The sequence below is a fragment of the Gilbertella persicaria genome (assembly GCF_025201335.1).
Source record: "Gilbertella persicaria strain CBS 190.32 chromosome Unknown B0P05scaffold_40, whole genome shotgun sequence".
NCBI lineage: Eukaryota > Fungi > Mucoromycota > Mucoromycetes > Mucorales > Choanephoraceae > Gilbertella > Gilbertella persicaria.
This window is the reverse complement of record NW_026252001.1, coordinates 159167-183504: the sequence shown is the minus strand read 5'-3', so window position 1 is coordinate 183504 and position 24338 is coordinate 159167. Positions and strand designations below refer to the sequence as shown.

Here is a 24338-nt window from a genome sequence, read left to right as displayed (position 1 = left end):
GCTCTTCCTGAGTCAAAACATAAATTTCACAAAACTGCAAAGCCAATGGTACCATTCAATTGCTGGGTTATTCTGATAGTCAGGTTGTCGAGCAATGGCACATCAAAGATTGGCTTGTTTAAGCTGTGTTTTTAGCATTTTTGCTCTAGGTGTCATATAGAACTTGTTATCAATGAACTTACGAAAGCCATCGCATGCTAACCAGAGTGCTAAAGAACATAAAAAAGTAGAAACATGGTTGATTTACAATGTAAATGTAGGGCTAAATGGACATAGGACATACAGGATGGCTACCAGGGGAGATTGAAAACCGATTCAACTCAACTCTTCTCCCGCCGCATCTGAAATCAAGCGTTTGCTGAGAACTGCATAAAAACGCAGCTATTGGGCTTTGGTGCAGTGACAAAAGCTGCAGATCTTTACTTTCCGAGTCTACCGAAATGTCAGAATTCTAGCAACTTTTCTGCCAAAACATTGAGAGAATAGGCAAAAACGTTTGGAAGGCTTTTTGCTCATATTTCGTCACGTTTGTAGTACAGTTAGCAAACGAGTTTTACTATCAGAGACTGTGACTTTTAGCGCTCATTTTGAGTACTTAAACATGTCGACAGCTGCATTTTTCATCTTATAGCCTCAAAAAAAGCTCAAAGAGTTGTCAGGTAGAATATTTCCATGAGTAGTATCCTTTGGTCGAAAGGTTATTTTGGCCATTTTGGCCATTTTTGTACAAGTCGCTTTTTTTTTGTCCAAATCAACTCCAAAGGTACCGTGGATGTTAGTAAACACGGTTTGTAAGTATCTGGGATAGTTTGAATGTGCATAAATAGGCTTTATCATGCATTTATAATGTAGAAAAAGGCAAAGATTTGTCTATTTTCTGGGAGTCTCTGCACACGAATTGCCTGTGAAATACCAAATTGTTAGTTCGCAAACAAATGCTTTGTTAAAGAGGCACTTGATACTTTACATTAAAGAAAAAAATGTATGTTCATGATAAACGTCGAACTGAAGGAAATTTACTTTTATTACGCGGTGACCTTTAGCGTACGTATTGAATATGATACAAAGAAGTATATATCGATAGCCCTAATTTGATTACTCACTTTTTCTGGTAAAGATACATTTAGCTTAGAAGGTAAAATATCACTTTTATGTCTGAATAAATCTATTGACGTATAATCTTGAGAAAGCCCCTAGTTATCTCCATATATCACTAACTCAGCTGTACATGTTTTGAAAGTTTTCAGCCTGTAATTATGACCTTGTAAAATGAAATTTATTTATGCTTGGCCAAGTTATTTTTTTTTCGTTATGTTCTTTGGGACTTCATGATATAGAGAACAGCACAGAAAAGAAAGAGGTTTTTTAGTTCTATCCAATTATTTGTAAGTGTAATGTATTGGATGTCTATCTAAAAGTGATAACTGTTCACAAATGTAACTTGAAGAACTGTAACGATAAAGTGCTATAAATTTATTACCGGCTTAACAGGTATTTTTGCATAAAAGATGTATTACGTACTATTATGTAGACTAAAAAAAAAGGGGCATGCGTACTGCTACCTGCCTTCTGCGATATGGTTTTGGAGAAGCTCATGATTAAATATGTATTTCCTTGTATCTGGCTCAAATTCAAGGAAATATATGCATTCATCCCATAAATATGATAATGATTGCCTCATCAGACACCTTTGTTATTTGTAGGAAGTTCTAAATGATGATGGTCAGGTCTTCTATCCACAAAAACCCAAATAAGATGAAGCGGAGGCTAAATGAATCATATTTTTGAAGAGTAAAAAAGCAATCCTACTTTTCTCTCTCTATTGATTAAACGCGATGGACGACCTTTATTCTGGTAATTGACTAACGAACAAGCTACAGAACTCTAATATAAGCAATAGACAATGATCCCGACTATCGCGCAACGCTTGTTCGATCTGGAATTCCACCTCCTTCATTAAGAGATCAACGTCGTCAACAGCAGCGTAATAACGATCTCTCTCGGTACAATCCTTCTTTACAACGTCAAGCTCATCATAGATACTCTCCTTATGAGCATCATGATCAAGCTCGCCAAGATAAAAGGCATCATGCCACAAATCAGCAATACAGAAGTCAATATGGGAGTCAAAACGCGTCAAATTATCCAGCTCAAGACATGTATCACGATCGTTCAAGACAACCTTATCCTCAGCACGCCGAACAACGTCCACCAAGTCAACAAAGAGCTCCCCCATTATCCTATAATCAAGCAGCACCAGTCAAGCCTAAACCATTAGATATGCGTACAAGTACTGATTTCTTAAAGTGTGAAAAGAGACTTTCAGTTGACAGCCTTGTTTCGGTTATAAAGAAAAATGCTTCTGAAATTGACTACGAATTCTTAAGCTCGAAAGGTTTGGTAGATAGGGTGAATCAACTAAGAGTAAGAATAGATTTTTATGCTTCATCTTGATCTTAATGTGTCGTTAGGAGAAAATTCGACATGTTTCTGCTGAGCAGCGATCAAGAGCTAGATCCAAAAGCAACCCTTTTGAGAGAATAGGAGACAGCATCTTTATGAATAGAGCAGCTACTAAAATGGCTGCTTTAGATGCTACATTTGGACTGACAGTAACAGAGAATAGTAGAGATGAATTTACTTTTGCTGATATTTGTGGTGGACCAGGTGGATTCTCTGAGTATCTCCTTTGGAGAGTTCATAGCTGGGGAAGTTCCGCTCATGGATTTGGTATCACTCTGAAGGGAGACGAAGAAGTCAATTGGCATACAGAGAAATTTAGAGAAGATATTCCACGCCATAGTTTGACCACTGTAGATGGCCCAGATGGCACTGGTGATCTATACAAACAAGAGAACATCAGAGCATTTGAATCAGCTGTCCTGAAAGAAACAGGTGGAAAAGGTGTATTTTTGGCTGTTGCTGATGGTGGATTTGATTTCTCTGGGAATGAAGGACAACAAGAAACTTTGGTTCAACAGTTGCTGTTATGTGAAATTATTACCATGCTGTGTACATTGAAAAAGGGTGGGCATTTTGTCTGCAAGTTTTTTGATATGTTGTCTACATGTACAGCAAGCTTGGTTTGGTTGTTGTATCAATTGTTTGATGAGATTTGTATCACTAAGCCCTTAAGCAGCCGACCAGCGAATGCTGAAAGATACGTCGTATGCAAAGGATTGCTTTATGATCACCCAACAGCACTTGTTTCAACGCTGTTGGATATGAACAAAGATACTACTTGTCCTTCACTCTTTTCGCGTGACATCTTGGAAAAAGACGAAGACTTTATTGATTACATCAAAATGCGCAATATGAAATTTGCTATGAAACAAACAGAAGCACTTGAACGATTGATCTTTTTTATTGAGAATCCGTAAGTAGTGCTCTAGAGGTATTCAGGCTAATCTTAATGTCATAGGGATGCTGCGCCTTTGTATGATCAAGAGCAAATAAAGCGAACTTGTCTTAATGAGTGGAGACTACCACTTTCAGATTACTAATAAAGAAATGCCTTGTTCATCTGTAATCTGAACCCTTGTTTTCTATTTTACGCGTTTTAGATAATTTATTGTAAAGGGGTTTTGCATACGTTTCATTCAACGCGTCTCTTTGCTCTGTTTACTTTTAAACATTTCTTAAACTACCCATAAATGAGATGTGTATACGTGTGAGAAGCAAGTGCTGTGAATGGCAAACTAATAAAATAAAGTTTGGCGCTGAAATGTTTTTGAAGGAGGGAACCCAATGAGGTAATGTTTATTAGCACAGTGAGTAAGTTTCACAAATAAGAAATACGGGTTGCATAATAGTCGCATTGAGGTGCCGACTCCGATACTCCAAAAAAGATGGTTACCCTTCTTTTCTTACGAATATAAATTAGCTTCGTTTTTTCTTTTCTCTAATCATTATTGATATTTATTTAACATGACTAACCCTAAGGTAATTAAATAAAAAATGGAAGAGGAAGAAAGTAAAGTGATATTTAACTTTTTGTCAAAAGACTTATTTTGACATTGCCATTGATGGTCAACCTGCTGGCGTAAGTATAAAATGTCTAGAATCATGCGAAGACAAGATATATTTAATTTCTTTTGTGTAGCGCATTGTCTTTGAGTTGTTCAAGGACCAAGTACCCAAGACTGCTGAAAACTTCCGTGCTCTCTGTACTGGTGAACCTGGTTTTGGCTACAAGGGTTGTCCTTTCCACCGTGTTATTCCTCAATTTATGCTCCAAGGTGGTGATTTCACTAATCAAAACGGCACTGGTGGTAAATCTATTTATGGTAAGACTACTTTTGTTGATATAACACATCTGACAAGTTTTTAGGTGAAAAGTTCAAAGATGAAAATTTTAATATCAAGCATACTGTTCCAGGCTTGTTGTCTATGGCTAATGCTGGTCCTAACACTAATGGTTCGCAGTTCTTTATCACTACTGTTCCATGCCCTTGGTTGGATGGTAAGCATGTTGTCTTTGGCAAAGTTGTTGAAGGGTAAGTTGATAAAGTTTATTCGTGCAAAAATGCTAATTCCTTTCTTTGTAGTATGAACGTTGTAAAGAAGGTTGAAACTTATGGCACAAACTCTGGTAACACTAAGGCCAAGATTGTTATCGAGAGCTGTGGTGAATTGTAAATGAAGGAAGAAGACAAAAAAAAGAAAGAGTATTGCTCTCAATAGCTAATGTCTCTTAACTCTTTTGTACAAATAAAAAAAATGTGTATATTGATTATGTTTGTCTTAAGCTATGTCCATATTTCGTTTAGCGTATATGAATCAGTTGTGTTCTGTTGCTCTATTAGTACCTTGGAATGGTAGTTTGTTATGCGTTGTTTTTTTTCGTAAATAATTAAGCAAAGCATGAGATACATGAATAATATCTATATTGTTACTTATATTAGATTATAATAAAGAACAGAGAATAGAAGGGTGATGGATTTGTAACAGTATATGTAAAACACTTACACGGATACGAGGAGGTGGTTGAATACCACTATCTTGTCAAATCATTATATTCATACTACTACACAATATGACCAGCCAATACTAAACTGTCATTGATGCCAAATACTGTACCACCAAGTACTAAATCAGATTAACTTAAGGTAAACATCTCAACAAATCATCTACAAAAAACTGAGCGCGTTTAAGTATCATCTTGGCATATTAAAGGGTTCTTGGATCATGATACCTCTGTTGTTAAGTCCGAATGACAAAAAACTGGGCTAGTTTTTATTTCGAGCCAGTGTATAACAAGGATCAGATATGCAATGATAAATGCTTTTGTTTCCATCAACCCATGAATCAACGCTGCAAGTCATCAAACATCTCTAATTAAAAAGCCTTGACTAAGTTTACATGCTTATTGACAACAGAGTATAATTTTTTTTTATTTACTAGAAGCCTTTAACTATTTATAGATATTGACAGGTAATCATTGAAGATTCAAGCAATTTAATAAAGACTTTGATAAAATAAAAGTACTCAAGACTATTTATTACATTTTCCATTTCGAGTCACCTCTTCTTTTTTCGGATTCACGAATCTCGAACATAATTTGGACTGCAATAAACAAACAAATAGAGACAGAGAGCAAAAAAGAAAGACCACTGGCAGTAGCAAACACTTTTGTCAGCATTTCTTTCATACCATCAACACCAACAGCAAAACCAACAAGGTTAGCGATCATCATCATCAAAATATTGCCTACGGCGCCGAGTCCACAGACAAAGCGATAGTAAGGCTTATCACCAAACTGAGTATACGAGTGAGCATCCATGGTTTTTTTTATCCAAATCTTACCTTTTTCTCGCTAAACAATCTGGACACAATTATCTCTGGTAGCAAAAACAAACAAATCAACCAGCCCCAGGCTAATAGTTTGAGTTCAATATCATGCCATAAAGCAACAAAAGTAAACACAATCCACATATTGTATGCTATGTACTTGGATCCACCGAGAGGAATATAGATATAACGAATCGTCCAGCGATTGAATGTGCGATGCCAACTTTTCCAAAACCTTTGGGCTGAAAAATTGTTACTCATGCAACGAACCATATTTTCATCAACCCATACACCATCTGCCAATGACCATAGTCTGAAGAATCGCCAAGGAATCAAGAGCTTCATCCAGATAATCACCAAGTTGAAGTAACCAATCATACTGATTTCTAGTGGCGAATCACCAGCCCATGCTTTTCTTTTGCTTATAGCAACTACATAGAGATAATGAAGAGTAACTTCCATGACTAAGATGACAGCTACAAGTCGAGCAGCATAGATTGCTACATAGTTCTTTGTAAAGTTTCTTGAAGGGAATTTGAACTATGGCATCTTCAATCAAACCTTGCTAACAAAAGCAGTTTCTTACCTGAGAAATAAAATCATTAAAAGTGATGATAGGTCCACATAAAAGTAAAGGTGTATAGAGAACGTACGTCAAAAAGTTGAAGTAGCTATAATCACTATTCATCAAGGGGTAGCTAATGCGATCCTTTTCAGATTTGGGTGGTGCTTGGTGGTTCTCGACAGATTGCTGGCTATTGCATGCCCAATAATAATCCATATTAAACGAGATTAATCGCAAAATGGCAAAGTTGAACAAAATATGCCATCGTGCCTGAAATCCTTCCCATTGATCCAGCCATTGCCATGAAGCTCCAAACATGTTACTGTAGCGATATCCATCACAATATTCGTTCACAAAAAGCACTAACAAGTTAAAGCACCATGTTAAGATTGGATTTAAGCTAGATCCTTTAAAAAAGTGACCAATGCTAAAACTTGCAGAAATCAAAAAAAGGATCTTGAATGCACTAGAGCCATGAAACAGAAATACGATAATCATTGAAGTAATTAACGAAAACTTTAAATTGGACTGTATCCAATGAAAGCTTCGATTGGCCTTGTTAAACATAAGATGTACAAGAACAAGCGGCACAAGCTTGGGTATATTATCTCGAAATTGTCCATATTGAGCATCACTATTATCCTTTTGACAATGTCAATCTATATTTTTATGATATTCAACCGCTTCGCATACCACTTGACGTCCAAAAATCCATCCTTCTGAAAGTAAATCTGCATATTCTGGATAATTTGGGTGTGTTTCTAATGAAAATAAGTGTGTGTGTTTCATTTGACGCGTATCTTTTTAAGCGAGAACTCACTTTTACTGAGGTTATATGTCACTTTGAGCATATAAGGCACAACAATACAAAAGCAAGCATAATAAAAGTAAAACTCTGTAAAACAGTAAGTCCCTTTTTGTATTCAAAAGGTGTTGTTATGCGTACCTTTTGTATTCCACCGAGAGGGCTTTTCTTTTAACAGTGTTTTGTTAACATTTTTATCACTATTCGCAAGTGTTTCTTTTAAAGCTGATGAAGGTGATTCGTCTTGAACCATAACAAGTATAAGTTAACAATAGAAAAAGGTCTATTAATTAGTTTGTAGCACCTTAATTTTCAAGTTGAATTTGAAATTTTGTTTTCTTTATTGGATCAAGGTCAAATTGTCTAGTATCAAGATTTTATATGAAGCGTACACTATATTGTGCTCATAAGGCCTTAACAGTGTACTTCTATCACTAAATTGTCTACAGTAAGAGCATATATGGTCTAAACTCATAATGAGATGCAGTATACACTTATCAAACCTTAGAATCAAACAAGACTTTCAAGACTGATATAGAAAAAGCTAAATATTTGATGTCTGGCATAAAGGCAGTGTATAGAAAGCCTAATTGAATAAAATTTTACTAATGTAAGAATATTCTTACTTGTAACCAGTATAAAAAGCATTATCTGTTTTTATTTTCGCAACAACTCTCTTGGCTTCCTTGGGAAGTGGCATCTTTTTTCCTGCGCCTACATTTCTCAAGGAAAACGAGGACATAGATTTTGAAGCATCTGATTTACATATTAAGTTTCTTTCCAACTCTGGTATCTCAGATATTGTCGTACTTGGATCTATGGGCGAGGCTGTTAACTTGACAGAGGAAGAACGATGCCATGTTATCAAACAATATGTTGACTCAGTGAAAAAGTATCATACGAATCTCAAGGTAATTGCAGGATCTTTAGTCCAAAGTGCAAGAGCAACCATTGCTTTTACTAAACAAGCTTCGGCATTTGGTCCCAATTTTGCCTTGGCCTTGTCTCCTTCTTACTATCGCTCTATGATTGATGATGTGTAATTGTTTGAATTCTATTTTAAAGACGCAAGCGGGTCTTTTTTACCTATTGTTATTTACTATTTTTCTAATGTTTTCCAAGGCATTGATATCAGCACTAGTGTGCTTGTTGAGTTATCCAAGCATCAAAACATAATCGGCATCAAAGATACAGATGGAGATGTTGGTAAAATGACTACTTTAATTCACAGAATCAACCCCAAAGGTAAAAGAAAAAGGATACTCTATGTATTATTAAACCGATGCTGTATAGAGTCTGCATAGTTAGACGTCTCAACAAAATTCTTTCTGCCTAAATTGTTTATTGGCGCTGTTAGTTTGATAGCTAAATCAGGAAATGTTTTCCTTGACCTTTGTGTTGAGATCCAGAGGTTATACGAAGAAGGAAAGATTGATAAAGCTGTTCAACTGCAGTGCAAGCTAGCTGAAGCTGATGATGCTCTGTGTAGATGGTAGGAATTCCAGGTATAACGAACTTTATTCAGTCCAAGCTGGGTTACGGATGAGGCATCTATCATATTCCACTCCGAAAAGCAAAAGTACCCAGTGCAATACAAATAGAAAGAGCATAAAAAGAGGTTTAGATCCTTGAAAAAAAAAATATCATAAGTTCGAATGTATCGAGTGAATAAACTCGAATAAATTAATGCAATTGTTGAATTGAAAAATTTAACATGAATCAAGAGAAAAAGAGCCTAGATGTAACATAAGCAGATAGTCTAGCATTAACGAATATCTCGAAATAGTTTGGAAAAGACCCTCAAGTTTATGGACAAAGATTGTGTTACTCGACATTATGCAAACATGAGCGTCAAACTTGCTCGTTTTCTTAAACATATAAATGCAGTTTTAAGCCTGTTTAAAGATGCACTAAAACTCATTAGGAGTTGCTTAATAACATACATGACTCTTTTGCAGTCGATGTAGACTGAAAATAAGGATATGTCCAAAATGGCCAAAAACTGCCTTTGTCGATAGGTATTCCCTCGAGAGAATTATTTCATTCTCCGACATCCTGAGCATCTTTTGGACTTTGAGAGACGAAGAATGTCTCTGATAGTAGAACTCGTTTGTTAACTGTACTACAAACGTGACGAAATATGAGCAAAAAACCTTCCAAACGTCTTTGCCTATTCTCTCAATGTTTTGGCAGAAAAGTTGCTAGAATTCTGACATTTTGGTAGACTCGGAAAGTAAAGATCTGCAGCTTTTGTCACTGCACCAAAGCCCAATAGCTGCGTTTTTATGCAGTTCTCAGCAAACGCTTGATTTCAGATGCGGCGGGAGAAGAGTTGAGTTGAATCGGTTTTCAATCTCCCCTGGTAGCCATCCTGTATGTCCTATGTCCATTTAGCCCTACATTTACATTGTAAATCAACCATGTTTCTACTTTTTTATGTTCTTTAGCACTCTGGTTAGCATGCGATGGCTTTCGTAAGTTCATTGATAACAAGTTCTATATGACACCTAGAGCAAAAATGCTAAAAACACAGCTTAAACAAGCCAATCTTTGATGTGCCATTGCTCGACAACCTGACTATCAGAATAACCCAGCAATTGAATGGTACCATTGGCTTTGCAGTTTTGTGAAATTTATGTTTTGACTCAGGAAGAGCACGAGGGTGAAGATAAAATCAAAACTCGGTCAGAATTTTTTTTGGAACGACCCGACGTAGGTCTGATCCAACCGAAATTAGGTAAGACCATCTCTAGATACTTCCAACAAAAAGAAAGCGAGCTTACTAAGACGAAAAGGTCAACTCAATTTGAGTATTGCCTTCAAATCTGCATTTAAAGCTCATTGTACGCTATAATTAGAAGAAAAGAGACTTTTTTCAGCAGATTTTGACCCGTAAGTGGGTACTTGTTTATGCACCATTCAATGGACAGAATATAGGCGAGTAAGGCATACTATAACATTCGACACTTCTGGGATCAAAAAAGAACTTTTCTGGCTTTCAGAGGATAGCATTTTCAATAAAGCTTTGTTCCCATGATCTGAGCAAATGTGTCACAAACTGGTTTCTTGTATAATCCAGCCCTTTGATCGTCTTGAAGAATACTAAACTCCCCTAAAACAAGAACTTTCTTTGATATTTCTTTTTTGTACTAATGAATTAGTAGAAGAAAAAAGCAGATAAACTGATTCCTTTTTTCAAAACATTCTTTGAATAAAAAACGTTTTTATTGTTGTGATTTGAATCGTTTCTCTTGTCTTAATTAAAACCAGGATGCTTTACTCATTAAATTTTCTATCGTTGATGCGTATTCATTTACTCCTTCCTTAACTTTGGTTGAAAATAATTAAATTGGTTTATTGCTTATGATTTAGAAGGTGATGACATTCTGAATGTAATTTATCTAAAGTTAAAGGCATTTCAGTTTATATCACGTTGAGTTTGGAAAACTAGTTGCACAGTTTTATTAGGTGAGAGGAAACACAAGAAAACTGCTATTCTAACATGTAAAGAAAAAAGTTAAGGAGACAAGAAGAAATGCTCAAATACAATCAAAAAGAATAGAATCATTTTAAATTACAAAAAGTGATAATTGGCTTGTTTTCTTTTCCTTTTTTTAATAACAAGAAAAGAAACCTTGGACGCTATGACTTCTTTAGGGAACTAGAAATGCTTCAACTCTATTTGATTTTTGTTCTCCACTCACTTCTTGACCCTTCTTTTTCTTTTCTTTATTTTTTTTCCATACTAAGACTTTGAGAGTCTAACAATAAAGCAATGATAGCAATTTCAAATACAAAAAATGATACTTGGAAAGCAAAATACACCTATGCAGCTTCCATTTTTGGATGCATTATTCTCTGGATCACTGTGTACAACAAACCAGCTGTGATATCAACTACACAGAGATTTATGGATGACTTAACAAGCCCGCTTGTCAGTGACGAGAATGCCACGACTCTTTGCACTTCTAAATCATTCAATCAAGGAAAATGGGTTTATGATCCATTACGGCTTGAAACTCCTTTCACAAGCACAGACATTGCCGAAGCGGCTGGCTATTATTGCATTAAAAAGTTTGCACATAGATGCTTCCGTCGACCTGGAGAGAGCGAGCTCATAAGAGCTAAACAAATGTAATTACCTGTCTAAAAAATTAAAACTGACTTACTTTAGTATGGATTACAAATGGCAACCAGACTCTTGCAAACTATTGGAAATGAATACAGAGCGACTAGCAAACCACTTGGTTTCTCATCCCATTCTCTTCGTGGGAGATTCTATCACACAATTACAGTACGAAAGCCTAGGCTGCTTATTGGGTAGCCATTTACCCAATAGACACCCTATAAACGCAGATTTAAATGGAGGAAACAACAAGATCAGAGTAAACCAACTTGCACCTGAGGATAAAGAAACCGCAGCTATGGCATATATTCGCTCGGACTATCTCATCCGTCTTGATGATTTCAAAATGATCAGTCCATTTGAACCAGTAGGCACACAGTTGGGAAGTGGAGAAAATTATCCATGGTATGCTTCTTTCAGATGTTTACAGGACCATACTAAAGTATATTTTAGGGTGCATGCCTTGTCCAAGTTTGATTATATTGTTATCAACACAGTAAGTTGGCCAAGTTGGTTATTCTCTTCTAACAAGTAAATAGGGACCTCATTGGCATCCTAATATTCATTGGGGACCTAACGCATCGGAAGAAGAATTATTAGCAGCTTTTAAAAGAGCAATGGCTGTCGTACTTGACTATCTTCAGCAAAACCTTCAACCACATCAAAAAGTATGGATCAGAACAACACCCTATGGTCATGCAAGATGTTCACAGTTTAGGGAGCCCCAATTAAATCCATTAACTCCCTCAGGACAAACAGGAGAATATGAATGGCACTTGTTCCCCAAGTTTGATCAAATTTGGAAGGAATTGCTTAACTCAGAAAGTGAAAAGGATCCGCGCTTTGATATGTTTGATATTGCTGGCATGTCTAATCAAAGAGGAGATGCGCATTCTAAACCCGATGTTGATTGTTTACATACTTGTATCCCTGGTCCAGTAGATGAATGGAATCGATTATTATATCATGAAATTATGAAAAGTGCTTGAGTGATATAAAAGTACAAAATCATTTACGAAAGTGTCTTTGTTATCTGTTATGTCTATAAGCACTGTAGAATACAAGTTTATTATTATATAGAAGTCTATTACTAGTATACTTTTTTTTAAAAAAATTGAAAGCGTTTTATGCTTTCCATTTAGCAAACTCTTGTCTAAAAGCATTCAATCTTTGTAGTGAAAACAAAAAGTAGTCGAAATCAATTTCACTCTGGTTTGCTTGAATCAAGCCCCAGAGGCCCCATGAAAGATGGCTGGCCATGAGCCACATGCTTACTTCTTTTTGTAATGATTCAGGTGTGATATTTTGGTCGTTTATATCGGGATTAATGAATTTAGAAGGTGTTTGGATATAAGATGTCAAAAAGCGGATTTGTTCTTCATATGTAGGGAATTTATCGAATTGCATAGAAGCAGGTTCATCTGAGTGATAATCATACATCCACTCACAAAAATGGTTGGCAAGATCAAAACCTCGAGGGTTATAGCCTGCATATTCGAAATCCACAACCACTAATTCGCCTGTCTTGGCTAGTCGAAGCACGTTGCCATACTGAGTCTATTCAAATGATCCATCAACTGATCTAGATCATAAACATTAATCAACTTACATCGTTGTGAGCAAAAACAATAGGCGAGTTCAAGCTGTTCAAAACATCCTTACACTCTTGAATTTCAAATGACAATAGTTCCAAATTAAACGTATTTAATACCTTATCCCATCCATCACTTTTTTTCATCAAAGAAGGTAAGAATCCCATGACAACACTGTACCATTTATCAATGTTGCTCCAAATCTCGAGCTTATGTTTTGAGGGTTGATAAGGATGTACTGTAACAATATCGTGTAATTCTCGGAGACAAGAAGCAATACCTTTTGATGTTTCAGGGTCTCGGATATCATCGCTTGTAAGTGTTGTTGAAGGCAAGTATTCTTCAAAACGTCCATTTCCGAAAATACCTAAAAGGCTTGGTCCAATATTCAAATGAGATAAACGAGCAAGCCAATCCAACTCGTTTTCTCGATCAATGATTTGATCTACACCATTACCATACACTCTCATAAGTAAACGGTCTCTATTGGCTGCGTTGATGAAAAAAACTGCACTGTAATATTGAAAAAAATGACTTTAGAAAAAAATACTGTGTTTTTCCTTACTTTGTCATCGCACCACTAACACGATCTAACTGAATAGACTGGACACCATTAGCCCAGTCAGGAAAAAGCACCTGAACTAGCTTGAGGACCTTGCTTTTCAACTCGTCCCCTTTGAGTACTCTAAAAAATCGTCAACAAGACACTTTTTTTAATTTTTATTTTCACATACAATAAGTCTATCACTGTATCACAACCGGGAATTGAAGGCAGAACATCATTTGAGTGCGTGCTTGAAGTAGGAGAAGCCATTTTGTGCCGAAAGAGAGAAAGAGAAAGAAAAGAAAAAGAAAAACTCGATGATCCGAGAATTTCTACTGAAAATAAATTTTTTGGGGCCTTTCATCTGTGCCAATTGCAATAATTGCCATAGCAAATTCCGAATAAAAGTTCTGTTTATAGCACAATAAAAGGACAGTTCGTTTTCTTTCGTTTTCAAAACACTTTATTTATTCTTTCAATTCCATTCTCTCTACAAAGAATAACTTTTCCAAGTAGAACTTCGTTGTTCTAGTCTTTTTTGGTATTTCAGAATAAAGTATAAACAAGTCTCTTTCCTGAAAGACAAGGGAAGTCTTTCTCTTGTACGACAACTTTTTTTTAGTATACTATGTTTTTCTAATAAGCAAGAAAAGATTTCTTCATTTATTGTTTCCAAAAAGTGACTATTTTTGCATAGATGTGTTGCTTTCAAAAGAGTTGTAAGCATCTCATGAAAAAAGTCAAAGTTTTCTTATAAAAGGTGTTTTATCAGTCAACCATATCTACAGCAATAATCAGATCCTTTTTATTATTTATCATAGAAACCAATATCTTGAATAAACCAACGTCACACCATTTCATGAAAATGCCCGCTACAGAAGTCACTTTTCCTCTCTCCTCTCTCTCTTTTCAGATTACACCATTGATACGTAACTTAGACCATGTCTGACCCGACTTTTGAAGCTTTGTCAAGTGTTCCTGGACATTTATCTTCTTTTGTAGCTTCTGCTCACGATGGCAAAGTTGTCCAAGTAAACTATATATGACCTCGACAATATGAATAACTAAAACACTTTGGTAGTCTACGAGCAACACAGAATATGCGGCTACAGCCGCTTATCAAATGTTGACAGATGCTTCTCTTTTAAGCAAATCAACAGCAGCACTGCAACAAGATAAGATTGAGAGGATTACTGGTAAAATATGTACTCTGATATACTATACTAAACTCTACCTCCAGTGACATTCCCTAATCAGTACCATGCATTCACAGTATCGAATGATTTGATCTATGGTATTGAGCGAACAAACAATGCGTCCAATTGATCGAGAGATAGTTGCTGTTCACGTGGGTTTAACTGCCGCTAGCATTTAAACCTCAATAAAAATTATATTCCTCCTTTCTCTCTTTACTCTCGTTTCATCATACCCAGAATCAATACCTCGTATAAAATGATAGAGAAACTATCAAATACCTTTTTAAAAGTGGGAAAACATCCTTTGAAGATCTGCTTTCAGAATAAAAGTCAGCAACAGAATGACAAGCATGATGATACCACAGTTTGCTTTTGCTGTCAAACATATTCTCCGCTCTACAATAAACTATGGCCTGTCATCTTCTTATTTTCGGCTGTAACAGATTTCCCGATGCCTTTACCAAAAGGTAAAAAACCAGGTCAGCACCGTGATTGGGGATGGTTACCTATCTTGATTGTGAGTTGTTTTGTCGTTTATATCTATTATGAATATCTGGACAGAATTGTTCGTAAGTTATTGTGAATCTATATGGTTATATTTACTTGTTTGAACAGTTGTATTGTTAAGAAAGTTAGAACTTGAGATACAAGCCATTGTGTACCTTGTATTTTTTAATTTGTTTTTCGTCTTTTTTGTTGTAACGTATGCAAGAATAGTTTCAACTAAACCAGGGAATCCTATCAAAGTAAGTTTGTATAGAATGCATTCTCTCTTATTATATACAGGTGTGGAAAGATGCTTCTTTTAAGGAAGCAAATCTAAAAAGCACAGAACAAGACATCAAGACATCACTGCAGATACCAGATTCTATTTTAAGAAATCCTAGGTGGTGTTCAACATGTCAACTATGGAAACCAGATAGAACACATCATTGCCGTGTATGCAATGCATGTGTTTTGAAAATGGATCAGTAAGCCCATCTATATTATGAAATATTCTAACTCTTATTCTTTAAAAAAAATCAGCCACTGTCCGTGGTAAGTAGCAGTAGTATAACATCATACATTCTAAAGATAGTTAGGGTAAATGGTTGTGTTGGAAGCTTTAATTATAGATACTACATTCAGTTTTTAATCTATGTCACATTATTTGCTGCTTGGACTTTTTCAACTTCACTAGCAGTGTTTATTCAGTACCATGGATTTGTATGAATCATAGTCTGTTGATCTGAGTCTCTCACATCTCTCTATTTCTTATCTAGTCTGAATTTGACAGCATAGCATTATCTATCGTTGTTCTGTAAGTATAGATCTGAAAGTTGGTCAAGTTTGTTTATTTCAAATATATAGATCAGGCACTGTGTTACTACTCGTCGGGCCATTTACTTTAGCACATATTTGGCTAGTCTTAATCAACAGAACAACTATCGAAAATACACAATTTCAAAGCTGGAATAAGGACAGAAAAAAAGGTCAAAGAAGCAAGCCAGTTGAAGGATTTACTCAACATGGAAAAAATGTATTCAATCATGGTTGGCGTGACAATTGGCTAGAAGTAATGAGTAGTAACATAATTTTATGGTTCTGTAAGTGACTCAATGCAAATTTTGGTACAAGCTAATCCATTTAATTACTATAGTGCCTTTAAGCTTGAAGGGCAACAATACTATGGATGGTATTCACCATAAATACAATGCAATTATTCTGGAGGAGTACTTGAATGAAGACAAGGCTAACTTATGCAATACTGTTTAGACATTAAATAAGCGATATGTGTTTTAATAAACCACAGGGTGATAAATTAACAAAACTATTTCTTCTCAATACACTTTTCCTCTACATTGACACCAAACTCTTTCTTTTTAGACATCACATTCCAGTAGTATTGCCAGCCAAAAGAAACCAATGTCAAGAAGATGACAAAAGCAAGCATGACATACACGGGTGTGCGAATAATATAAACATTCGTATGATTTGGATTTCCATCAAAGATCGATAGGAAGGCATTGATAAGGCCCGTATGAATAAACAAGTCAAGGCCGAGAATGAAAAGATAGGCACCAATAAAAGCAGTGCAAAAGATAACAGAGTAACTTTCAGTCAGAATGATCAAGATGACAAACACAATGCCCATACCCGCAATAAAACAAACTCGGGCCACTTTCTATATGACGTTATTAGTTGGTTTACCAAATTTGTAATCCTTACAATTTCAATAACAAGGCTTGCTTTCCAAGAAAGAATGAAGACGGCAAGGAAGATGCCAGCATCTACACCAATAAAGTAAATGGAGATACCGTACAAGAAAATACACAAGAGTGCACCGAGTATACCAATGCCAGCACTGACACAGATATATACAACATCATTATGAGGGTATCCATACAAGGGCTCATTATTAACAAGACCAATCCAAGTCATGAGAGCTAAATGAATGGATGAGCTGCGTACTTCAGATCAAAGAACAACTTACCAAAGAAGACAAAGCCAACAGCAGCCAATGTTCCTCTAAAGAAACTAAAGCCAAAGATCAAAAAGTAGATACCAAGTAGCATCATAACAATGCCAGTAAAACCTTGTGCCACCGAAATACCATAACCATAAGTGTCTATATACAAATCAGAACTAAAGAAAGAATAGAGCAAGACTTACGCCACAAGTAGTCACTCCAGCATTTATCATCACAGCCACTGCCTTTGTTTCCATTGCTTCCACTACTACCGCTTCCACCTTTTGTTACAGTAGAAGTGGCTCTTGCAGTTACTGTTCTTGTTACCGTCTTCACATTGTTGTTGCCGCAATAGACAGTCGTGGTTACTGTTTGCCAAAGGTTATTCAGGCCAGAGACAGCTATTTTGGCATTATTAGCATTATCATTGCATGCATCGGCCCAAAATTCATAAAGACTAAGTGCATCATCTATATCATCACGCTTTACATAATGTGTGGCAGGCATGGCAGTAGGCAGATCATTTACAGCTGTTTTTGTTAGCACATTGCCTGCTTCTATTGTGCGTGTAGGCAGTGGTTGAAGAACAATGGCATATGCATTAAGGATAAAGCAAGATAGTAACAATGAATAAAGCTTCATTATGAAATGACAACAAAAGAAAAGAAAAAGAGAAAAAAGATCTAGAATGCTTCACAAAGTAGTGCTTATAAAAAGAGTAAATGTTTTTATACACCTTTTGCCAAAATGATGTTCCAAAAAACAGTGTCGTATGTTTTTAGAAAAGTGTGTTGCACAATGCGTCAGTTGATGAAGACAAGGAAGAAAGCTTGGTAACAATCCATCCTTCTTGTTTTTTTTTCCAGTTAAAAAGTCCTTTCCACTGACTAAACCATATATTACTTCTTTTCTATGTGTTTCTTCCCTATATATTGAAAAAAATTCATTTTCCTACGACTTCTGTAGGTATAAAGGGAAAATGAAGATTTACATATATTTTTAGTTGTGTTGTTATTATTCTATCTATAAAAGGAAAATTAAGCATGGCTCTTGGAATTTGTTACCGAGGACTAGTCAACAAGAATTGTTGAAAGAACAAACAATGATTCAAGAAAATTGTGTCGTATCTAAATATTGTGGGGCGATTTTTGAAATCTTAATTGAAATCCAAAGGATATTTTTTTGAGTTATCAGTAGCTACAAACGCCGTGGCTCCGGTAAGAATCTTTTGAACCTACGCAAGCTTTGATAAACATTCTCATCTTGTATTTAAGGGGCTTCCAGCTAGCGCCTCCAGCGGGCTGCTGATCTGTCGTTGATGCTTTTATGCATACTTCCAATTTTTTTCATGTAGATTAAAATGCTTTGATTAACGCTATCATAGAGTATGACAAATGGCTCATAGTCTTCTATGTAAAAATAGATCAAGTTTATTAGGGGTTGCAGCCAAAGGTATTGTTATCCATTCTAGAGCTTCAATTCAGATGCGTTTGATAAATTACAGACTTCTTCATACTGATAAACAAGCCTATTTATTGTTTGAAATGTAGTCAATTGACAAAATAAATATCTACATAAAAGGCTTCTGAAACAATTGTTGTCTTTTGCCAGATGCGCAGACTCTTGTAACTTATAACTGGTTAGTTTTTGCTTGTTTAAATTGATTAGCTTATTCTTACATGTGGCTCATGACATTCTCCACTTGCTCTTCTACGCTGCCTTCATCAGCTTCATATGCAATTATTTTTGGCTTTTTAACAAGCACCTGCACATGCATATTATGTCAGCCAATGTATAAACAAATACAAACAAACATAAGCTTACCTCCTTCATCTTTTCAAAAGCATGTTCGATTCTGTTTTTGTCTTCTTGGCTTATAACGCTTTCTTCAACTTGGTTATCGCCAAAGAAGACATGAAGAGGAATGGCTTGTTTGAAGAATTCTTGATATTTGATACTAACCAAACTGATCGATGAGGATAGACAAAGTCTATGTGTGTAACATATACATACTTCAAAACGCCCATTTGTAATGAAGACAAAGAATTGAAGTTTTTCAATAAACTAACTGAAAGCTTGTTTAGATGGTCTTTCAGGGTGGTAGCTTCTTCAGTTTCAATTCTTGAGATTTCGTCTTCAATGCTCAATTTATATGTCATTAAATCATCAGATTTAAGCACCTATAGATTATCTGATAAATTGAATTGTCAAAAACAAGTCTGATACTTACTTCTTTGTAATACCATGCTATGAGTTCATGGCGAGGGTGGTCTAGATTGGCATCATCAATCTAGTAGTTTTGTTTAAGGAAAACTAGAACCTACAAGAACGAAAACTTACTTGGTGGTAAACGCTTTTCCATCTTTCATCAGAAACATGCAATAAAGTATCATCAACATTTGCAGGATACAGTTTCAACAACGTATTCTTATATTTTGCAATTAATCGTGACTTGAAATCATTGAAAGAGCTGGATTTTGATCTGAAGTAATCAACAATGGTTTTATTTTTGATAACTTCTTGAAGAGAGCGAGTGCTCTCGCTACTTATGGCAGCTTTTACTAATGCATTAATTTGTTTTTGTGTTGTTTGATTTGACATAGCAAGAATATATATATAAACGAAATAAATGGTTTGAAACAAGATATCAGACAATGAGTGCGTTTTATCGGCGGTGTTTACTCTTTTGCTGTGACTTTTTTTTTTGGTTTTAAAGATGTTGAAAACATTATTTCTCCTGTTTTTCTGTTGATAGCAGCTAGATAGCTCAGGCTATTAAAATATTTAATTAGGTCTGCCTTACTTTTAATTTCTTCCTATCAACCAGAAAGCAAATAAAAACCATAAGTAATCATATCATAGGCATTAATCAAGTATAGCTACCTTAAACAGCACTAATGGTTGCATATTCTTGACAAGCAAATTTATATAATTATATGCCTCGGGAAGATGACCAACAGATATCTCACGGAAAAGATAAACACCATCCTTGTAAAGGCGCATCTTATAATTCATGATTTGATGACCATGAATCAAAGTACCATATGAACAAGCTGCTTCTAAAGGACAACCACGAAAGACGAGTTCATCAACCATAACCTTCATGTTGTTGGCAAGCTTGACAAAGTCTAAGTTCCCTTTGTTGGCTTCGGGCGTCTTTGCTTCCATTTGGTATATGTTGAGCTTTTCACCTCCTGAAGTGCAAACAGAAAGAACAAAATTAGGTTTTTGAACTCCATTATTTGCTAGCTTGTCTTGTCTAAAGAGAAAACGTGTTTAGAAAAAAATAAAACAATTGCCCTTGATTTATCTGTCGTAGTAAAAGATATTCTGATTGAGCTTGCACAATGTACTTGTGACCATGGGCGTAAAATGGCTCTCAATAAACATAATTTCACCAACGCCTTCTTTGCTCCATTGGTGAATGTTAGGTATTCTATAAAAAAGATGAGTTTCTCTCGATAATATGTCGTGTCAGTCACTCACATGTAGCCCAGGGCACTGGCATATTGTTTGCTTTGTCGATCTGATGCAGTAATGCTTTTGGCAATTATCGTCTCCATTTCATCCATAGCATCCTCATAACAGGCATTTAGATTCGCGGTAGCCTAGTGCAAATATGTAGAATTAGCTTTTGTAAAGCAAAAAAAAAAAAAAAAAAAGAAGTTTCTTCACAAGTGAGTCAATACTTGAAGGGACCTTAGGGAGTGCTACAGTTTCAAGAGAAAGCAAGGAAGTATGTTGATCGAAAGACATATATTGTCCAACTGACTTGCTTCTTCGAGGAGATACAAAGTAGATATGATTCAAGCATCTACTATTTAGGTTAGATATAGCATGATAAGATAAACGCGTTCTGTTTCTTACAGATTCTGCACGGCATTCAGCTTTTTCTCTTGCTGTCTCAAATTATGAGCTGTCTCCCGTATGCTTCTTAGTTTATCGACAAGCTCATCCTAGTTAAACAAAGATCAATTATTACTCACAGATTCTGCTGCATAAAGAATAAGACTCACATTTGCACTGGATGATAGTACAGATGTTGGGAAGCTGTTCCTACGATCAAAGGTTATTGTCGAGGAAGACGAAGCAGAGAGAGAAGTATCGCCAGACACATCATCAACGGCAGTAATGACAGGCGCAGTATCTACATCGTTATGTTCTCTTTTTCTCTTTTTTATCAAAGCTCGGAAAATGGGAAGGTCCAGATGAGCATACAACTCATTTTTGATTTCAGGTCTGTTTTGATTTAGATAGTTTTTATGTCGAGTTACCAATAGCTCTTGTAGTTTTGCCGTCTCTTCCCCTGATTGCTTAATTTCATTGATATATTCGTAAACGAATAAAATCAAATATGGTTCTTTTTCATTTGTTACAAAGTTTTTGTGGAGCTGTCTTACTATGCTTTTTCTGTCAGTTATCTTATCATTTAGATATTGTAGATGCAACTTACTGTCAAGCATCTTAGATGATTCGATGATATAAAAATATTAAAAGGCTTTTCGTAAGAAAAGGGAGAAAAGTACATCTTATAACAAAAACTTTGTGCAACGTTTTACTAAGGAGGTTCACATCACTTTTGTAGTTAGTAAGGTATGGTTCTGATAGGTAAGAGTTTTATATTTACTGTAAAAGCTCTCTGTAAAGCTGCAGAAATAAAGCGGTAAGCCATAGATATGTGTGTCTGTCTAATTGTTTTTATGCATATTCGGAAACTGGCTGTTGTCTTCACATAACTTTGTGTCAGAGTATCGACAAAATCCATAAAGATTTTCCAAATAGACACCGTACCAACAAAGTCGTATTTGAATGCGATATCAGTGCTTCTTCTTATTGTTACCTTTTTTTTGCCATGATCTGTTGCTTTTCCCTCTTTCTGTTGCTTTTATCCCTTAGCTTCCTAGATCAGGCCATGCAGTACATTGTTGTTTAGTGGTGAAACAGTTGTATGGTTGATGCTTGTGTTACACATGCCGATCAATTCTATTTTTTTTGTTGTTGTTTCAAACACTCTGCATATTGCAAATAAAAAAGAAAAAAAAAGAGCGAGAAAGTGATGTACTTCCTTGAAAACTACATATCTCTTTAAATACTGTCCATTCCAATTTATCAGAAGCCAAATAGCTGTCTTGACATATTGTATTTCGGTCTCAAGTCTTTTCACAGCAATTAGCAATTTCACGTGAAAGTAAGAAAAAAAAAGAAGGGATATTATTGGGCATCATCTATCAGCTCCTTAATAATTGTTCAACTATGGTACACCTATACCCAATAGTGAATATCTGTATTACTACTTGAAACAAAAAATTACCAAAAAGAAAAATTTGTGCTACAACTAGTGGTCGATAACCATTTATTATTTGTCACCAGCCACGTCTATATAACATTTCTTTAAAGCATGAAAATTTATAAATTTATAAATTATAAGCTTTTTCCAAGGCGAAGCGGACCAGATCATAGCTGGTGCTATAGTGTTTATAGACTATTTGCCATATTAGTTCATACCTTAGCTTCTATGTTTATGCCAGTAATTTGTTAGAGATTTTTTTATGTTATCTTTATTGAAAAACTTTGTAAACTATGTTGTCAGTTGAATTTTTGAATGCAGAAGGATGTCCTGTAAGTATTTTTATTGAGTGAGGGGTTTTCACTCTGGACATGGCAACATAAAGCTGACCATGGGAAAAAACAAAAGAAGGCGAGCGTTTGTCCTTGGAATTTGTTGATCGTCATGGCAAAGGCTGGCCTAATGGGAAATTGCAATCTCGAGAAATGAATTCCTAGTATAGCGACTATATGGCCGATGTTTCTGTCTGTAGCAATTTCTGCCGAAATTATCCTAGGGAGCAGCTAAGAACGTACTACACTTTCAGAAGCTTAGGTAGAAATATCGACAGTTCTCTTTATAGTGTTAGTCCAGTTGAAGAGCTTCCTCTAACTTTTCGCCGGTATGCTAATAAAAGCATTACATACATCAAAGCTTATAGCGAAAAATCCAACCTCGAACAAGCAACAAAAATCGTCGAGGAGTTCCCAAAGCTTTACAAGTCTCACAGAAACTAAGTGAAAACCAAAAACTCTCTTAACCAAAAAAAAAAAAAAAAAAAAAAAAAATTAGGTGAATGTTATCATGTATGCAGGAATTGCTACCCATCATAGTGGCATTCTGTCAGCCAATAGAAATTAAGAATTGCTCTTTTAATCGAAATATTTGGGCAAATCTATTATACGGGAAATGGCTAGAGATAGAATTGAGCTATAATTTATGATAGTTGATAATAGATTTATTGAGTTAATAGAAAAATATAATGTAGATATTTACTTACTTTTTCTAATTCTCTTAAGTATAATAAAGATTCCGAGAGAAAAGAAAAACAGTAAAGACAGTAAAGATATTTATAATAAAAAAAGAAAAAACTTTGGTTAGCGTAACGTTTCTGGTTAAATCGAATAATAAAATGATAGGTTAGACTGTGTCCCATTTTTCAAAACCCAAAAAATTCCAGGTTCAAAAATGGATGCACTCTAACACTACACATATTCCTGGAAAGAACGTTGCCTTTGAGAATCAACTTATCGTTGGAATGCATGTTATTCTTAGCCTATATTGAACATACTCACAAGATTTGTTCAGCCAACGAAGCAACCGTTGCAAATTGGTCAAAGAAATTATGAAAAAAGCTGGCATTAACACTGAAAAATATGGTCCACATTCAATCCCTTCAGCAGCTAGTACCAAAGCAGTCTAGAAGGGCAACTCAATTGAAACTGTGGAGTAGAAATACTCAGATTTTCGAGCGATTTTGCTACAAACCAAAGACGACACACACTCTGGAATCACAAATCACAAATTCAATTTTTTCTGCGAAGAACCTTACCACATTGGAAGCCGGAGCAGAGGCAACTAAGATTGTTCTAAGAATCAGCAATCAAAATGTTGCCGAAGCGAAGGTTAAAAATGTGGTAAATACCCACCCTAAGTCTTGGTTTTACAATATTCGAAAGTTGTTTTAGATAGATAGCCCACCCGAAAAAAAAAGAAAAAAACTGAATATTATCATTATTTGCTACTTTGAAAGATTTAAGGAAAGGGGGTTTAAACTTTATCACTATATTTGTATGGAAAATAAAGCGCGGCTCTGAGAGCATTTACCACATTTTCAACCTTCACTTCGGCAACATTTTGATTTAACAGTATTATTCAATTCTGCCTAAATGTTAAAGCTATTTTGAATGTGTAGCTCTTTAAGTTTTGATCTTCATTATCATTT

The 24338-nt window shown here is 35.5% G+C and overlaps 10 protein-coding genes across 10 annotated transcripts; 6 read left to right on the top strand and 4 right to left on the bottom strand.

Moving 5' to 3' along the window:
* The first annotated feature begins 1752 nt into the window (after positions 1 to 1752).
* On the top strand, positions 1753 to 3516 carry B0P05DRAFT_554581 (FtsJ-like methyltransferase-domain-containing protein). Its single transcript, XM_051579692.1, has 4 exons — positions 1753 to 1854; positions 1901 to 2424; positions 2472 to 3376; positions 3422 to 3516. The coding sequence occupies exons 1-4, from the start codon at positions 1836 to 1838 to the stop codon at positions 3501 to 3503; spliced, it is 1530 nt and encodes a 509-aa protein (XP_051431921.1). The 5' UTR covers positions 1753 to 1835; the 3' UTR covers positions 3504 to 3516.
* Positions 3517 to 3800: 284 nt separating this feature from the next.
* Positions 3801 to 4732, top strand: B0P05DRAFT_554580 (peptidyl-prolyl cis-trans isomerase). The gene is made up of 5 exons (XM_051579691.1): positions 3801 to 3942; positions 4004 to 4042; positions 4103 to 4286; positions 4331 to 4496; positions 4548 to 4732. Exons 1-5 carry the CDS (start codon positions 3928 to 3930, stop codon positions 4636 to 4638), a joined length of 495 nt encoding a protein of 164 aa, XP_051431920.1. The 5' UTR covers positions 3801 to 3927; the 3' UTR covers positions 4639 to 4732.
* A 631-nt stretch (positions 4733 to 5363) lies between these two features.
* On the bottom strand, positions 5364 to 7440 carry B0P05DRAFT_554576 (MBOAT, membrane-bound O-acyltransferase family-domain-containing protein). The gene is made up of 6 exons (XM_051579690.1): positions 7302 to 7440; positions 7176 to 7250; positions 7049 to 7116; positions 6377 to 6997; positions 5806 to 6330; positions 5364 to 5758 (listed from the first exon to the last, which is right to left on the bottom strand). Exons 1-6 carry the CDS (start codon positions 7411 to 7413, stop codon positions 5501 to 5503), a joined length of 1659 nt encoding a protein of 552 aa, XP_051431919.1. The 5' UTR covers positions 7414 to 7440; the 3' UTR covers positions 5364 to 5500.
* A 538-nt stretch (positions 7441 to 7978) lies between these two features.
* Positions 7979 to 8656, top strand: B0P05DRAFT_590052 (uncharacterized protein; the record flags this gene model as incomplete). The annotated part of the gene is made up of 3 exons (XM_051582778.1): positions 7979 to 8199; positions 8302 to 8405; positions 8469 to 8656. The coding sequence occupies 3 exons, from the start codon at positions 7979 to 7981 to the stop codon at positions 8654 to 8656; spliced, it is 513 nt and encodes a 170-aa protein (XP_051431918.1).
* Positions 8657 to 10749: 2093 nt separating this feature from the next.
* B0P05DRAFT_554571 (GDSL/SGNH-like acyl-esterase family found in Pmr5 and Cas1p-domain-containing protein) lies at positions 10750 to 12298 on the top strand. The gene is made up of 4 exons (XM_051579689.1): positions 10750 to 11294; positions 11335 to 11691; positions 11740 to 11782; positions 11826 to 12298. The coding sequence occupies exons 1-4, from the start codon at positions 10936 to 10938 to the stop codon at positions 12273 to 12275; spliced, it is 1209 nt and encodes a 402-aa protein (XP_051431917.1). The 5' UTR covers positions 10750 to 10935; the 3' UTR covers positions 12276 to 12298.
* On the bottom strand, positions 12299 to 13635 carry B0P05DRAFT_554567 (kinase-like domain-containing protein). The gene is made up of 3 exons (XM_051579688.1): positions 13444 to 13635; positions 12896 to 13391; positions 12299 to 12843 (listed from the first exon to the last, which is right to left on the bottom strand). Exons 1-3 carry the CDS (start codon positions 13449 to 13451, stop codon positions 12412 to 12414), a joined length of 936 nt encoding a protein of 311 aa, XP_051431916.1. The 5' UTR covers positions 13452 to 13635; the 3' UTR covers positions 12299 to 12411.
* Positions 13636 to 15461: 1826 nt separating this feature from the next.
* B0P05DRAFT_476202 (DHHC palmitoyltransferase-domain-containing protein) lies at positions 15462 to 15830 on the top strand (the record flags this gene model as incomplete). The annotated part of the gene is made up of 2 exons (XM_051574887.1): positions 15462 to 15589; positions 15701 to 15830. Coding segments are annotated over 2 exons (258 nt in total), but the record flags the coding sequence as incomplete, so codon positions are not given.
* A 202-nt stretch (positions 15831 to 16032) lies between these two features.
* B0P05DRAFT_230353 (uncharacterized protein) lies at positions 16033 to 16794 on the top strand (the record flags this gene model as incomplete). Its single annotated transcript, XM_051573279.1, has 2 exons — positions 16033 to 16204; positions 16258 to 16794. Coding segments are annotated over 2 exons (288 nt in total), but the record flags the coding sequence as incomplete, so codon positions are not given.
* Positions 16429 to 17257, bottom strand: B0P05DRAFT_476163 (uncharacterized protein; the record flags this gene model as incomplete). Its single annotated transcript, XM_051574884.1, has 3 exons — positions 16429 to 16782; positions 16827 to 17044; positions 17092 to 17257. Coding segments are annotated over 3 exons (738 nt in total), but the record flags the coding sequence as incomplete, so codon positions are not given.
* A 1201-nt stretch (positions 17258 to 18458) lies between these two features.
* B0P05DRAFT_640028 (uncharacterized protein) lies at positions 18459 to 21530 on the bottom strand (the record flags this gene model as incomplete). Its single annotated transcript, XM_051583733.1, has 14 exons — positions 18459 to 18696; positions 18747 to 18832; positions 18892 to 19033; positions 19081 to 19247; positions 19298 to 19357; positions 19408 to 19622; positions 19871 to 19883; positions 19951 to 20261; positions 20421 to 20503; positions 20554 to 20675; positions 20743 to 20881; positions 20935 to 21023; positions 21054 to 21466; positions 21521 to 21530. 14 exons carry the CDS (start codon positions 21528 to 21530, stop codon positions 18618 to 18620), a joined length of 1929 nt encoding a protein of 642 aa, XP_051431912.1. The 3' UTR covers positions 18459 to 18617.
* Between the last annotated feature and the right edge of the window lie 2808 nt (positions 21531 to 24338).